Source organism: Sceloporus occidentalis, unplaced genomic scaffold (genome assembly GCF_023333645.1).
Source record: "Sceloporus occidentalis isolate IW3139 unplaced genomic scaffold, rSceOcc1.0.p SCAF_4, whole genome shotgun sequence".
In the NCBI taxonomy this organism is placed as follows: Eukaryota; Metazoa; Chordata; class Lepidosauria; order Squamata; family Phrynosomatidae; genus Sceloporus; species Sceloporus occidentalis.
Window position 1 is genome coordinate 187,228,523 of NW_028316984.1, and position 17,054 is coordinate 187,245,576.

At 41.0% G+C, this 17,054-nt stretch overlaps 1 protein-coding gene across 8 annotated transcripts in view; it reads left to right on the top strand.

Annotated features, from left to right (window-relative positions):
• Positions 1–17,054, top strand: part of KLC1 (kinesin light chain 1) — a 64,639-nt gene that overhangs the window by 26,884 nt on the left and 20,701 nt on the right. For 6 of the 8 annotated variants that reach the window (XR_016281029.1, XR_016281030.1, XR_016281028.1 and 3 more), the window contains exons 8-13: positions 5,105–5,278; positions 6,156–6,255; positions 8,277–8,326; positions 8,411–8,478; positions 11,567–11,675; positions 13,796–13,957. Coding sequence is in view for 5 of the 8 variants with exons in the window: in XM_089522621.1 (XP_089378747.1) it covers positions 5,105–5,278; positions 6,156–6,255; positions 8,277–8,326; positions 8,411–8,478; positions 11,567–11,675; positions 13,796–13,957 (663 nt within the window). In the remaining 3 variants the exon portion in view is untranslated. The remainder of the gene's footprint in view (positions 1–5,104; positions 5,279–6,155; positions 6,256–8,276; positions 8,327–8,410; positions 8,479–11,566; positions 11,676–13,795; positions 13,958–17,054) is intronic. The other 2 variants (XM_089522620.1, XM_089522623.1) reach the window with 1 other exon arrangement.

Below are 17,054 nucleotides of genomic sequence, written 5' to 3' on the forward strand. Positions count from 1 at the left end.
TTCTCAGCATAAAACAGCCCAAGTGTACGTGGCAGAGGATGTGGGAGCATGGAGTTGGAAGGGACCTCATAATAATAATAATAATAATAATAAATTTTATTTGTATACCACTTTTCCATAGATCAAAGCGATTTACAGACCATATAAAAACCATTTAAAACATCTCATAAAAATAGATAAAATCCATTAATACAAATTATACAAAATCTGAACACAATTATTCATAGAATCATAGAGTTGGAAGAGACCGCACGGGCCATCTAGTCCAACCCCCTGCCATGCAGGAAATCCAAATCAAAGCATCCCCAACAGATGTCCATCCAGCCTCTGCTTAAAGACCTCCAAGGAAGGAGACTCCACTACACTCCGAGGGAGTGTGTTCCACTGTAGAACAGCCCTTACTGTCAGGAAGTTCTTCCTAATGTCTTCAACAGGGTAAGGCAGAGAATCGATGGGAATACATAGCTTCATTTTACAGGGGGGAAGGCTTGACAGAAGAGGAAGGTTTTGAGCCTCTTTTTAAATGTTACCAGGGAGGTCACAAGACGGAGCTCCTCGGGGAGACCATTCCAAATTTGTGGGGCAGCCACTGAATAGGCCATCCGGGATGTAGAAACATGTTTGGAAGATGGAATTTCCAGCAAGTTCTTCCCAGACGTCCTGAGTGTGTGGGACGGATTATATGTGGAGATACGGTCCCTCAAGTAACTCAGGCCCAAGCCATATAGGGCTTTATAGGTAATAACCAACACCTTGTATTGTGCTCGGAAGTGAATAGGCAGCCAGTGGAGATCTTTCAGAATAGGTGTTATATGGTCAAACCTGGATGCGCCGGTGACCAATCTGGCTGCCATGTTTTGTACTAGTGAAGCTTCCAGGCTTGGTACAAGGGTAGCCCCGTGTAGAGCGCATTATAGAAATCTAAACGAGTGGTTACCAGAGCGTGTACCACGGTTTCAAGATCCCTTTGGCCCAGATAGGGTCACAGTTGGCGTATCAATCGAAGTTGATAGCAAGCACTTCTGACTGTCGCATCTACTTGAGATGTCAACTGCAGAAACGATTCCAGAAGTACTCCTAAACTGCGAACTTCGTCCTTCAGGGGAAGTGTGACCCCATTCAGGACAGGTGGATAAACTTCCTTCCCCAGGCCTGGGGAGCCTATCACAAGCACTTCCGTTTTCTCTGGATTCAGACTGAGTTTGTTTTCCCTCATCCAGCCCATTACCGACTCTAGGCAGGCGTTCAAAGGAGAGACTCCATCCTTAGTCACTGCATCAGTCGGAGAGACAGAGAAGCATATTTGGGTGTCATCAGCATACTGATAACACCGTGCCCCATGTCTCCGGATGATCTCTCCCAGTGGTTTCATGTAAATGTTAAACAAAGTGGGGGACAAGATAGCTCCCTGAGGGACACCAGATGTAAGTTCCCTCTTAGAAGATCAAATGTCCCCCAACTGCACCATCTGGAATCTGCCCGAGAAGTAGGAACGGAACCACTGGAGCGCTGTGCCCCCGATACCCAACTCCCTTAGGCTTCCAGAAGGATACCATGGTCAATGGTATCGAAAGCCGCTGAGATGTCCAAAAGCACCAACAAGGTCACACTTCCCCTGTCAATGCCCAGACAGAAATCATCGACTTAGGCGACCATGGCAGTCTCAACTCCAAATCCCGCTCTGAAGCCAGTTTGGGTCCAGATAATCGGTTTCGTCCAAGACAGATTGGAGCTGGAAGGCAACTGCTTTCTCGATCACCTTGCCTAAGAAAGGCAATGATGAGACCGGCCTATAGTTGTTCCTTATTAGGGGGTCAAGGGAGGGTTTTTTAAGTTGCAGTTTGACTATCACTAGTTTTAAACTAGATGGAAATTTTCCCTCCCTGAATGATGCATTAATTATGCGCCGCAATAATGGTGTTACCACATCGCCACCATGGGCCGTCAGCCAAGAAGGGCAGGGATCGAGAGAGCACGTCGTCTTCCTAACACTTCCAAGAAGCTTGTCCACTTCATCGGTTTGCACAAACTCAAAGTGATCCAGTTTAACAGAGTCCACGGAAGCTCTGGACACCTCTTCTATTGTTTCTGATGAAGTGCCAACATCGAGATTAGCCCTTATCCGAGAGATTTTATCTGCAAAGAAGTTGTTAAAATTGTCACAGCAGGCCTTAGTTGGTTCTAAAATAGGGTTCATAGCGGGAGGAAGCTGAGTCAGCTCCCTAACCAATCTGAACAGCTCTGCTGGACTTGACTCTGCAGACGCAATACGTGCAGCATAGAAGGAGTTCTTTACTGCACCTATTGCCACTCCATAAGACTTCAAAAGAGCCTCATGGAGTGTCTTGTCGGATAAGCGCTGGTGTCTCCGCCAGCTGCGCTCTAGTCGTTGCACGGACCGCTTCATTTCCCGGAGGTCTTCCGTATACCAGGTTTTCTTATTAGAAGCGGGCCGGAAAGGACGCTTAGGAGCAATACTGTGTATAGCCCTGGAGAGATCATTATCCCAGATGTTAGTCAGGGCATCAACAGAATCTCCGTCAGATCCAACCATAAACCCCTCTAAGGCTTCTTGGAACCTTTTGGGTTCCATCAGCCTTTGAGGGTGGACCATCCTAATAGGTCCTCCACTCCCGGGGGGGGAGGGATTTGGATAGTTGCCTTAAGTCGAACCTCAACCAGGAAATGGTCTGTCCATGACAAGGCAGAGGTACTACATACCTCTGCCCATGGATTATCCCAATCCGTACTAAAGACGACATCAAGTGTATTACCTGCGCAATGCGTTGGGCCCAAGACTAACTGGGACAGGCCCATGGCCATCATGGAAGCCATGAACTCCCGAGCTGCACCCGTCAGATTTTGTGAGCCGAAAGGGATGTTGAGGTCCCCCAGAACAAGAAGTCTGGGAGACTCCAACACCAGTTCCGAGACCAGCTGTGTCAGCTCGGCTAGGGAGTGTTAGCCCACGGGGTGGACAGTAGACCAACAGGATCCCCAGACTGTCCCTAGCCTTCAGGGTCAGGTAAATACACTCGATATAGTCTGTTTTCCAGATGGGGTTCCTGGTCAAGGTAAAGGTGCTTTTATGTACTATGGCAACACCTCCCCCCTGCCCACGTGCCCTGGTCTGCTCCTTAACGGTGTACCCAGCTGGGAGAGCCTGTGCCCACACTGCATTGCTCTTGGCCCCTGGCCAGGTCTCTGTAATGCAAGCCAGATCACAATTCTTCTCTTCTAAGAGATCTTGAATGATACGGGTCTTGTTCTTAATTGACCTGGCATTGCACAGGAGCAGAGACAGGGTCTGTGGTACGGTTGGATTGACCCTCGGTTCTCTTGGGTTAGTAGGGTGGATGGAAGGCAGGATAGGTATTAAGCATTGATCCTGCCTTCCCCTATGTCATAATTCCACCCTCCTACCGCTATATCTCCCCTTGCCCCACACTACTTCAATTGGAGCTCCATAGGCCATCAAGTTCAGTTGCCCATGCCATGGAGAAGTTCTAACTAGAGCATCCTCAGCAGGTCGCTATCCAGGCTCTTTTTGAAGATATCTGCAGAAAGAGACCTCTGGGTAATTGGCTCCATTACTGAATCACACTTACCATGAAGCAGTTCCTTCTAGTGTTCAGTCAAAATCTACCCTGCTGTAACTTAAAACCATTAGACCTCTACCTAACCTCTGGGACAGCAGAGAACAAATTGCACCCTCTTTTCTGTGACAGCCCTTTTGATATTTAAAGAGTGCAATCATGTCACTTTACAGTCTGCTCTTTACCAGGCTGAACATTCCCAATTCCCTCAACATGACCTCATACATTTTGTTCTCCATGCCTTGTATCATCCTTGTTGCCTTTCTCTGAACCTGCTGCAGCTTGTCTATATCTTTCTTAAGATGAGATGCCCAGAACTGATTGTAGTACTCCAGGTGAGGCCTGACTAGTAGAGAATACAGTGGGACTATAACTTCCCTTGATAGTAAATTATGGCTATGTTAGTGCACCCTAAAAAAGTGTTTGTTTTCTTTCCTGCAGATTGCATTGCTGGGTCATGTTCAATTTAGGATCAATTATTTTATGATCAACACATTTGGGGCATTTTAAATTAAAATCTGGGGGTTGATTCTTGGGACTTCCAAAATGACTTGTTGGGGAAGCACGCAGCCCATGGGTTACACATCTCCCATGTCTCCTTTACATGGTCAGGAGAATCAGGAGACTTTGTGTAACTAGATGATGACCGTCTGCTTACTTTCCTCACAAAAGTATTTCTATTCAGCATTCTACAAAAGGAACCTACTGGTGTTGACTACTGACATGAATCTTAAACTCATCCTATGATTGATCCAGAAATTTTGCTAATGTTTCTAAATATGCATTTAGTAGATTGAGAAGCTAGAGCCTGCACAGAATTTTGAAAATACAGCTACACTCATCTCTTCTTGTTCGTTGACTTGGAGTCTGCAGTTTTGGCCCTTCAAGGAAGGACAAAATGGTGCATGCAAGAGAGCACTGCCATTATAACCAGTGGGGCTTGAATAGCCACAATATTTCCAATTTGTGTGTGTGTGTGTGTGTGTGTGTGTCCAGAACGGATCCCCCGCGAATTGGGAGGGACAAGTGTATTTCCTGGCATGCACAGTTCTGATATATTGTTGCTTTTTGTAAGCAGTCATGCAGTTGAGAGTGGAAATCTGCGGACTTTATAACATGAGAGCTGTGATTTGAAGTTTCTTCCAGATACTTGCATTGCATATTTATAATTCTAGCCGAGTTGAATTAGTTTGATGTGTATAACATGGGATATAAATAGGTGCTTGACTCTTAACTGATCGAATTATCGCACTGCACTCTTATTCATATGTAGTTCAGTCATGCCTAAAAGCTCTCTGGCTGAGAATTCTAAATGCCCCTCCTTTAACTGCAAATCCCAAAATGCAACAGGAGGCAGCCAGAGCAGTTAAAGTGGAATAGCAGTATTATAAGAGTGTAGTGCGGTGATCTAGTGAATCAATGCTAATGCAAATAGCATGCCTGGATGCTCTAAATGTATACGTGTGATACAGAAAGGTGTTAATACAGTATTTTGTGTCTATTCCTAGGTTTTAGGAAAAGACCATCCTGATGTTGCCAAACAGTTAAATAATCTGGCCTTGCTATGTCAGAACCAGGGTAAATATGAAGAAGTGGAATACTATTATCAACGAGCACTTGAGATCTACCAAACTAAATTGGGGCCAGATGACCCAAATGTAGCAAAGACAAAGAATAACTTGGTATGTCTGAACAGTGGAGCAAACAATGAGAAATGAAATACTTTACTTTATCTGCTGAAATACTGAACAAAATATAGAAAACTGTGAGCCAAAAAAAACCCATAATTGCCGGTACTTGTGCTATCCCACACTGGCATTATATTAATTTTTATGCTTCTGATTATACAAATGTAAGCAAATCTCTAGACCTTGTTCTTGTTCTTTTTTGCACAGTACTTTAGTGTAAGATGTAACAAAGAGATTCTGTAGCCTATAGACCAGTTAGACCACAGACTGTAAGCCTTCTGTAATTTGTAGACCCAAGGACAAAATTGGCTCTTGTGCCACAGGGCAGCAGTAGGTTGTGCTCAGAAGCCACAGCTGGCTTGTTTCCTTACATTTTATGTTATGCATGTTTGCTTGTGCACAGGCCTGTTGCACTTATTAATATTTCGAGGAGCTGTCTGGATTGTACACTGTCTTTGATGCTTACTGTCCCAACCAGAATAGCAGGGAAAGCTAATGCAATCTCAAAGTAAAGGAAGACAAGGATCCATGCCCATAAGGCTTTACATAATCCATAGACTGCAGGTTTCCCCAGTGTACTCTTTCAGATAGAACAGTGATCTGATTTGGTGTAAAGTGACATCTTGTAACTCAAAGGTAGAAAAGCACATTTGGATTCAAGGTATTGCTTTGTGTTGAGGAAATAAACTTTCAAATACGTTTAATATCTGGACAAGTTGCATTTGCATTGTATTGGGGTTTTTTTTGTATTAGTTCCTTTCCTCCCCTATATTTCGTTTCAGAAAGATACTACGCTTAATTTATTTATTTAATGTGTCTTAATATTGGGAAGTTAATTTAAAGCTTGCTATGCACATGTTATCTCTTCCAGGCATCCTGCTACCTGAAACAAGGAAAATTTAAGCAAGCAGAAACTTTATACAAAGAGATCCTAACCCGTGCCCATGAAAGGGAATTTGGCTCTGTAGACGGTAAGCATTTGCATAGTGAAAGAACGTTGCTGAGAAACTGAGCTGTTGAAGATCATGGATTTTGTCCAAATGAGGGAATAAATGGCATATAACATATTTAAATATATTATTTTGCAATTTCTAATGAAGTGCTTCATGGTAGCACTTACTGTATATACTCATGTATAAGTCTAGAAATTTTAGTAAAAAACTGACCCGAAAAACCTAGGCCGACATATCCAAGGGTCAATGTAAGTCTGTACTTTAATTCTTATCAAAAAGGGAACTATACTCTGGTGAAAAATGAGAACATAATCTCTTCATGGAGCACCTAAAGGAAGCATCAGCCCCCTCTACTATCTCATCCATCCAGCCTGTCAAAACTTTTAAAGATCTTTAGCACCATTTTCCTTTACTTCAGCCTTTTATATCTTTTGTTACATGCTTCTAAGTTTTACCCTTGACTTATCCACAGGTCATAACAAGATCGATAATTTTGGCCCCAAAACCTGCCCTCGACTTATACATGAGGTCGACTTATAGTTGAGTATATACTGTAGTAACTTATTTGTCCAGAGTCTAAAGAACCTCAAAATGAGTTTCATGGATGACATATTGTTATGTTTATCAAACAAATATTCCATATTGCATGGCAAATTATGTTAAGAATTAAAGGGCATTTTCAAAAGCAGTTGGAATATGAGGGAATGAAGATAGTGTTTGCTGTTTAAAGCAAAGAAATCAAATCCTGCTGGGCATGCTTATCAGACTATTTGGCTCCTGGCCTAGTTTGTCGAATCAAAATTCTACAGAATTCTGCAAAGTATTTTAGATAATGGCAGTAGAAAGAATGACAAGGTAAACATGAAAAATAGACTTTGATTATGCAGCTTATGTCATTTGTTGGATTATTCACTTATGCTGTAGAACATGGTTTTCTAACTGTAGCTTCATTGCGGTAACTTAATTATGTAAGCAGCTTGCATGAGATGTCAAATGTATCACTGTGATAAAAGCAAAGTATGTCTGTATTCTAGGAAGCAGCAGCGTTTCTGTCAACATATGCTACTTGCCATTTCATTGGCATCAAAGTTTCCTTGAAAAGCCATTTTAACAGCTTTGCATCTGGTTTATAGATAGCTTTTCTGTTTTGATTCACATGAAAAAAACCAGGATACTTCTTTGTTATATCTCTTGTTGTGACACAGTTATACGCTCACTTATAACTGTATTTCTTCAGAAAATGAAGGTTACCCTGATCCAGAGTAAGATTGTAACTGGTTGCTGATGAGTACACAGTGTGCCTTAGAAATGTGAATATATTGGGTAGATAGCATATATGGAACCAACATGGTGTAGGGATTTGCGCATCAGACTACAACTTTGAAGATCAGGGTTTGATTCCCCACTCAGCTGTGGCAACGCACTGGATGAGTCACACATGCTCAGCCCCAGAAACCCAGCCCCAGTTTTAGGGTTGCCATAAGTTGAAAGGTACACAACAATGGTATATGTCTCATGCACCTTTCCATAGTACAGTCCTCCTTCTGTATCCATTGACTTGCCATCGGCGGATTTGAACATTCACAGATGGCAAGCCCATTGGGGAGGGTGGTGGCAGAGGAGCTGATAGGAAGGAAAAGGAGGACAAGAGGTGGCCGTGATAATGGAGGCATATAAGAGGAGGAAGAGCAGAGATGGAGGCTAGGTGAAGAGAAGGAGGATGAAAGAAGAGGAAGAGGAAAAGGAGGGGCACAGCAGCAGCAATGGGGGGAGGAGTAAAAGGAAGAGGAGGAAGAAAAGGTAGCCCTCTGCCGTGATGAGAGCCATTGTCCTCAATGGTGGCACAGCCATGTGGCTGTGCCACCATTGAGTACTATGAGACTTGAGTATCTACAGATTTTGGTATCTGTGTGGGGATCCGGACTAGATCCCCTGCGGATAGTGAGAGTCCACTGCATCTGTTCTTCTGGAATGCTAGTCTAGTCAAATGTGAAGATAAAGTTATTTCACATAGTATCTAATATTTTGTTTCTATATAGATGAGAACAAGCCCATCTGGATGCATGCTGAAGAAAGAGAAGAAAGCAAAGTAAGAGAAAATCAAGAATGGAAATTTCCTTCTGTTCTTACAACATTATCAAAGACACAGTTTAATATATTGTTCTTAATTTAGGGGAAGCAGAAAGATGGCACGTCCTTTGGGGAATATGGAGGATGGTACAAAGCTTGCAAAGTTGATAGGTAATTTTTTTTCCTCAAAACATTTGTAATGTTTAAAAAGCTGGTATTGCAGTGCACTAAACTTTCAAAGTTACGAACAGTCTCTATAGTGCAGAGAAGTCATAAATCATTGAACATTCACAACATCATAAGGACTGTTTTCTGGTAGAACTACAGTCGTCCCTCCATTTTCGTGGGGAATCTGTTCTGGACACACACACCCATGAAAATGGAAAATAACCAGTATTCAAGCCCCATTTGTCCCCCTCCGTTTGCCACCCACAAATGGGCGAGGGACGCGGACTCCAAGTCCACAAAAACAGAGGGGCGACTGTAGATATCAACTTTTCTTTCAAATGTTGTTGTGTATTAAATGTACCTTCTCCATGAAGATAACAAATTTTTAACTGGAACTGGAAGTGGTTTTCTCTCCAAGTGAGAATATGAATAGGCAACAGAATTTTAATAGCCCAGTTCAGTTGTGCAGCCTTCATTATGCTGAAACTCTAGTCTCTGTGATCAGGTGAACTTCATGCCTGAAGTTCTGACAGGTGTAAAATCTCAAATTTACCCACAATTATAATATGAATAGTGTTAAATTTGACTAAGTCTTTCTTTCTTATTAACCTGGAAGTATTAGAAGCATTGCCCTGTGTTAATTGTTTCATCTTTGATTTTGATTAAAGAGATCAAGCTGGATAGAATGATAGTGCAGCTCTCTTAAGAACTTTTTGAGCTTATTAAGCCTTTGCAGGGAAAAGTAGGAAACAGACCAAAATCCAATGCTGTATTTCTGTAACTAAAGCTAGCAGTATTGGGACTTTCTTCCCTTCCCCATCCTGATATAGATAGTTGTTGAGGTAAAAATCTGCTACAGAGATTTTTCTGCCCCTCCACAGCAGCTACACATGGGGCTGCAGGTCGGAGGCAGAATCAGCTACTCTGGCAAAAGCGATAAGATCCAGCAGAAGTGCACCACTGGATGCTAGCCTAAATTCCAAATTAACTAGACTTACGCAGCATTATTAGTGCTGATAAAGTTCTACCTGAGCCCTGTGGTAGCAGGACTCATGTTTTTCTGAAGGTAGGAACAGAGTATCAGAAGTGATCTGTAACTGCTCAGTGGCTGTAATTATTAAAGTAGTTCTCTCCCCCCCCCCAAAAAAAAAAAATAGATAAGTGGCCCAACATCTTGTAGTTTGGGTTATGCTCCTCCTAGTCCAAATAGGAAAAAGAAAGATGTTCTAGTGTCCCTACATGGGTGGAGCTGACCCCAGAAGGCCAGTATTTTTCCTGCTTGGATGTGATGGGACATGTTTGTTGTGGCTCTGCTTCATTGTTGCCATTCCAGCCTATTACATTGGGCTTCTCCCCCCCCCCCCTTCTCTCTTCTTACTGCCTCATTTTAAAAAAAAGAGCTTACTTTCCTTCTGAGAACTGTGCTTTAACTTCCGAATTTCAAAATTCAGTTTCTATCCCCCCTTCCTTTGTTCTTCTTCAGGAAATAAGGTATATTGAAAGAAGTAGCACTTCTAACACTTCCTGACATCCTTGCTGCTGCATCCCTCTGTTTCTCCTAATGTGTTTGTGTAGTGTTGTAGCAGTTCTGAACTTTTAAAATGGCAGCATATTTGAGAGTATTATTTATTTATAGTATTTATACCCTGCTCTTCAGCCAAAAGGCTATCAGAGCGGCTTACTTTTTTTTTTAATTAGACATTTCCCTGCCCTCAGGCTTACAATCTAAAAAGACAAGACACAAAAGGAGAAGGGAATGGCAGTAGGGAAGGGGAAAAGTCCAGCAGATCTTCTCTCCTTCCTTTTACATTAGAATAAAAACTGAAATTTTGTGTTTGTTGCAACAAGAGATTTGCTCCAGACGATCTTCTGCACAGGAGTGGTTTTTTTTTTTTTGGGGGGGGGGGGTAATCTTTCTGGACTGGAAAGCTGAGCAGGGCTGATAAGAGAAAATTTAACACGAAGCATGAATCATTTTCAAGGCTACTGATTAAGAATTAGCCTAGTTATGTAATGAGAAGGAATAGCTGTAAAAACATTTGGTCTTATTTAGCAAATAGTGGTTCCTTTCCTAGAAACCACTAAAAATAAGGACACGAACTGGTTGCCACCATGGACATTTCATCAGTATGTGAGCATTTAATTGCCAACAGTAATGCCATTTCATTAGAAACCAAATGCAAAGTATGTAGCTGTACCAATACTGTCCTTTTTTACTGCATCTTTCTACAGGATAATGGGTGTATTCGCAGAACTATTAGGAACTTCTTTTGAACAATACAAAAAATCTGAAACATTCCAAAATCATTCTACATGGGGTAGCTGAGATAGGGAAATTTTTCCATTCTGATGGTTCAGTGTACACAAACTTTGTTTCATGCACAAAATTATTAAAAAATGTTACCTTTAGAATGTGTGTGTAAGGTATATGTGAAACATAAACAAATTTCATGTTTAGATTTGGGCCCATCTCTAAGATATCTCATTATGCATATGCAAATATTCCAAACTCTGAACAACTCAAAATCCCAAACACTTCTGGTCCCAAGCATTTCAGATAAGGGAGACACCCTCTAAAAATCCATTATCGAGTCTTGGTAAGCATTTATTTTTAAAGTACACTCATTCCTCCACCCACATTCACAAGGGCTAGGGGCACATGACCCTCGTGATTGTGGGAAAACCACAAATAACAAAAACAGTATATTCTTACCTGAGAGAACACTTCTTTAAGAATCACTAGGTCCTCCAGTGCAACTCTGATCAACATCTGCCATTGACCATAGAATTGTGCTGGAGGAGCTACAAATGCCTAGTGGAGTGTTCTCTCTAGGAATCTCTAGGTCCTTCAATACGACTTTCAGTTAAAGTTGACCATAGAGTTGTGCTGGAGGACCTAGATATTCTTAGAGAGAACACATCAACAAAATCCAAACATACTAATAAAATTTGTGAATAATCAAAGCCACAAAAGTCAAAGTGGCAAATGTGGAGGGGTGAGTGTAAGTGAATATTTATAAAACAGGATTGTTTTAAGGCCTTTTTGGGATGCTCTGTTGGCTGAAATTAATTTTAACATTTAATTTTATAGTCCAACAGTCACAACAACCTTAAAGAATCTTGGGGCACTTTACAGACGTCAGGGCAAATTTGAAGCTGCTGAAACGTTAGAAGAAGCGGCAATGAGGTCCCGCAAACAGGCAAGTACCATTTTTTTTCACTTCTCCTGCTTTTTCTGCTAAAATTTCATGTGACTTGCCCTAGGTCATTCAGTGGGGTTAGATGGCCAAGCTGGGATTTGAACGCTGGTCTCCAGAGTCCTAGTCGAGTGCTCAAACCACTAAACTAGGCTGACTTATGACAATATAGCAATAGCAAGTACATTTCTATGCCACTTATCAGTGAAGTAGCACTCCCTTAGTGGTTTACAGTATGTAAGCCACAATTGCCCCCAACAAGCTGGGTACTCATTTTACCGACCTATGAAAGGATAGAAGGCGGAGTGGATCTTGGAGCCCTCCTGTAAGATTGAATGTACAAAGTAGTGGCTGCTGTACCAGTGTGCCATATGCGGCTTTCAGCATATGCTGAAAGCTGTGCTGGAAGAGCCCATCGTGCACTCAAGAAGTAATGGGGTGCGTGCCCGTGGTGCGCGCAGGCTGCCACGCCGCCGCATACACAAGCTCCATTCACTTGAATGGAGCTTGAGCATGTACTGTATTTGACTTACGCCGGAGGTCTGGAACGGATCCCCCGTGGAAGGGCGCACTGTATAGAATTTGAAAAACAAGCCATTTAAAAAGTTAAAACAATTGCGCATTAAAAATATTAAAATGTAATAAAAATTACAGTGGGTCCTCCACAGTCATTGGGGTTAGGGGCACAGGACCCCTGTGAAAGTCAGAAAAATTGCAAATAAACTATTTTTTCACCTCTCCGGGAAACTCTGTGTCCTCCATCACAACTCTGTGATTAGCATCAGGTGGAAGTTGACCATAGAATTGCTTTGGAGGACTTACAAATACCTAGATAAATGTTTTCTCTAGGAATCTCTAGGCCCTCCAATATGAATCTATGGTCAGTTTCCAGCAGAGGTTCTAGAGATTCCTAGAGAGAACAGATTAATGAAATCTGCACATAATCAAATCTGCAATAGTTAAAGCAGCAAATTTGGAGGGACTACTATACATACAAACCTGACATCTGACTTGCACAGCATTTGAAAGTCCAACCTTCATCAGTTTAAAAAAGCCTGACAACATAAGAATGTTTTTACCTGCCACCAAAAGGAGACCATCCCGGCTTCTTTAGGAAGGGAATTCAAGAGCCTGGGAACAGCCACTGAGAAGATCCTCTCTCTTTTCCCCACCAAACCATCCTGAGAGGAGTCGTGGGACAGAGAAAAGGACCTCTCTAGATAATCTTAACATTATAGTGCACTCATAAAGGAAACTATGGTCCTTCAAATAACCTGGACCCAATAATTTGTTTTAAAAATGGGCAGAAAAAGTTAAAACCTGAGTACTAAGTAGAAAACATTTGCACTGTAGGGGTGAGGAGGGCCTTTCCAGCTGAAGCTTTTTTCACCATGTTAATTCCTGTTTGGGAGGATAGTTTAACTTTCAAGTGTATGTAGGTGGGAAGCGGGATGAACTGCAGAGAAGGGATGACTACCCAAGAGAGCTTGGGTGGTGATATGACAGCTTAATAATTTAAGAAATGAAATAGACTCTTGACTACACATCTATCCTTTTTACTCCTCCCTTTGTGGTAGGAGCAAAAAAAAAAAAAACCTAGAAAATTCCTTGTTTCATCCAAAGTGGAAAGCTATACTTACAGCTGCAGAACAATCCATGATATCAAACCAACATAAGACCATGGTTTGTTCATTTATTTGTGAGAAATGGCTGTGGATGTAAAGGGTTTGTTTCATATCTCAGTTTATAAGCTTATCAAAATAATCAGTGTGTAGCCCTTCAGCTCCTGACTTGAACTAAAAAGTTGTCAGGTCTTGCTATAGCAAGTAGACAGTCAGAGAGATTATCCCTTACAGACAAAACATTTTTATTAAGTATTTTACCTTACTGGAACAGTAGTATTGATGGCTTAAAAAAGACAGGAAAATGATTTTTTCCTTTAATGTGTGTAATTCTCTATATTTATGCTTCATATACACATAATGAAAACTCCTTGCTGTGCATCACTTATTTAATATTATTTTGGCTTTTTTGTAACATGGTTGCATTTGCTGTTCTTGCTCATGGCACTGAACTACTCATTGCAAAGTGAGATCTCTGTTTTCCTTTTACCTGGCTTACAGGGTCTTGACAATGTTCACAAACAGAGAGTTGCTGAAGTCCTTAATGATCCTGAAAGTATAGAGAGAAGACGAAGCCGGGAGAGCCTCAATGTTGACGTGGTAAAGTATGAGAGTGGCCCTGATGGTGGAGAGGAAGTGAGTATGAGCGTAGAATGGAATGGGGTAAGTACAGTACACAGAGTAAGAAAATAACTTAATTCATTATAACATCAGTGCAGTTAAGCTGTCGTTCTGTTGAGCCTTCAGAGATTTTCTTAGTTCATATGCACCTTCTGATTTCAATGAAAGCAAAAGAAACTAAGCCTAGCCTTTAAAATTAATTTCTGACCAATTGGATAACATTAATATCACTTGAGGAAAATCTTCTACGAATTAAAATCTGGATAAGCACTTGAATGCTGATTGAGTGTCCTGGTTTATGTCTAGGACCTATCTTAACTAGTTTGTTTGTTAACTAGTTTGAAATTGTTAGGATGGCCTTTAGCTTATTTTGCTTGTTCTTTGTATATCTGTTGCTTTCTAAAAAGGTTTTCGCTTGCAAGCAGTACTATGCAAGTAAATGAGATCACTATGGAAGAATAAGATTATAAGCTTCCCTTCAAAATGTAATTTCACTAGTCTTCCCACTCCATGAGTCATGCAGCAGAACCTGGCTTCTGTATGCAGCATTTTTACTGTTTCATAGCCTCATGCTGATATAATAATAAGATCCATAGAAATAAACAAATAAATAATACATATAGTGAATTACTGCTTTCCATTACCATGGAGGATTGCCATATTCTTCATTAAAGTGAGGCTTTTTCTCCTTTATGATGCTTAAATGTAGAATATGTATGACAAGGCCTTCCCAAGACTGCCTTTATTGCTAAAATGTGACTGAAGCTACTTTTCTGTTTAGTGTCTTATAACTAAAGCCAGTATTTTGTTTGTGCTACACTGCACACTGGATGAAGATGACATACACATCTGGTCTTTGCTTGCTTTGTGGTCATTTAGTACTCTACAACATATTTAATCAGATTGCAGGTTTTCCAGAATTTCTCATGCTTTTGAATTCTTAGGATACCTTCTATACTGGGAGGCTTCTCAAACATCTCTTACAGCAACTGCAATTGTTTTGTCACTTGTCAGGGTTTTAGGACCCTGCAACTGTCTATATCTTCTCCTTTTTTGATGTTGGAAATGTTTCTCTGTCTCTTGATTTTGGATTGGCTTTGATATTAGTGACGCTAAGACAGTCAATCAGCATATAAAGCAAGTACTGCCACATTATTACTGCCTTAATTTGCCCCCTTGGCATTTGAACTGTGTACTGTACTCTTCCCTATTTTTTTCCTCATCTGTACTTCGCATGCCTACAGATTTTCAAGGGGGAGGAGAAGCATTTTTTTATATAAATACAAAGCATGCTGGTTTGGGGCTGACAGGAGCACTCAAGAAAACAAATAAACAGTATTTCTAGGTCAGTGACAGCCATATCTGATAAAACAATCAAATTAGAAAATCATATTCCCCAGAATGAAATTATCTGCTTGGTGAAGCATGTGATTAATACCTTTTTCTAAGTCACTTAGGAGTTGGTGCTAGGCTATTTTCAATTTTTGGTATAGTTTCTGCGTTTAAATTCTAAACAGATTTGGTTTATTTAGTTTTCCATTTCATGTTGACATTATTTGATAAATCTATAGGTGGTCATTTCTATTTGTTTGATACAATTTTTAAAATTTATCATAATGCACCACTTAATGTCGTGTGTGTGTGTATGTATAATGTACCATACAGTCAGCCCTTACTATATGCAGGCTCGCCATCTGCAGAGTGGAGCATCCATAAATGGCCCCAGCCTATTCTCCCCAATGGCGGTGCATGTCACCATTGTAAACGACGGGATTTGAGGTCCTATGGGTTTTGGCAGGGGGTTAGGGATGGAATCCCCACAGAGGCTGACTGTATATGCACATTGTGTATGTGTGTGTGTGTGTGTGTGTGTGTACACACACACACACACACACATATATATATATATATACACACACACACACACACACACACACACACTCTAAATTAAACATATAATGCAATAGAAACACAATCAATAACCTGTAGTAAGATAATGAAATAATGTAGCTTAGTATCAGAGTAATTTATAAACAGGAACGTTTCGGTAACCAAATAATTCAGAAGGCTTACCACAGTTTCTGTAGATAAGTAATCTATCTATTAATGAGTGACATCATATCTGTAGCCTATATTTTCTCCAAGAAGCACATGGAAGTTTTAAATTTGCAGTGACTTTAAGACATAGGTTAGGTTGAGTATTTATATGGGTCAACCCAGAATTAGTAAGTGGATATCTTAATCAAATAGAGATTTCAATCCAGGTCTTCCCAGTTCATGGTTATTAGTCTAGTATCCACCATGCTATATGGACAGTGTTAACTTTTATTAACTTTTCACAGTATGTATTACATTTATATCCTAGTTACATGCAAATTCCATAAGGTCTCATTCTGAGTTGGTGTGATTGTGGGTTAAGCTCTCTTCATGGTGAATTAAAAACAAGGGAGCTCTCCAGTTCAATTTCCACCTAGTGCAACAAGTAGTACCAGACGTAATAAGCCAGATGAATAGCATCGGAGGAAACTAATGGATCTTGCAGGTGTTATCTCAGAACCTCTACTGGTAATCTTTGAAGATTCTAGGAAGAAAGGTTCCAGTAGACTGGAGGAGGGTGAATGTTGTCCTCAGTATTTTTTCAAAAACAAGTCCTACCAAACTGATCTTACCTATTTTCCGATACAGTTACAAGCTTGGTAGATAAGTGGAATTATGTGACAGTAATATATCTTGATTTCAGTGAGGCTTTTAACAAGATCCTCCCTGATATTCCTGCAGAATCTGGCAGATAAGCCAGAAGAGAAGTAGGCTAGACAGTGCTATTGTTAGGTGGATTTTTAACTATGCTAACAACAAACTGAGTGCTCACCAGGGCAGGAGATTGGAATAGATGGCCCTACCCAACTCTTCCAACTCTGATTCTCTGATTTATCCTGGAAAGAAGTGACAGGAGGACGGGGGGCTTTGGGATTTTGTTCTGGGACTGGTGGTGTTCAACATCTTTATAAATGATTTGGATGATGAATTAGAAAGTAGGCAGATAAAATTTGTAGATGACACCAAATTGGGGTGGATGGATGGCGTGTACCCCAGAGGAGAGGAACAGGATTAAAAATTACTTGACAGATTGTAAAGCTGA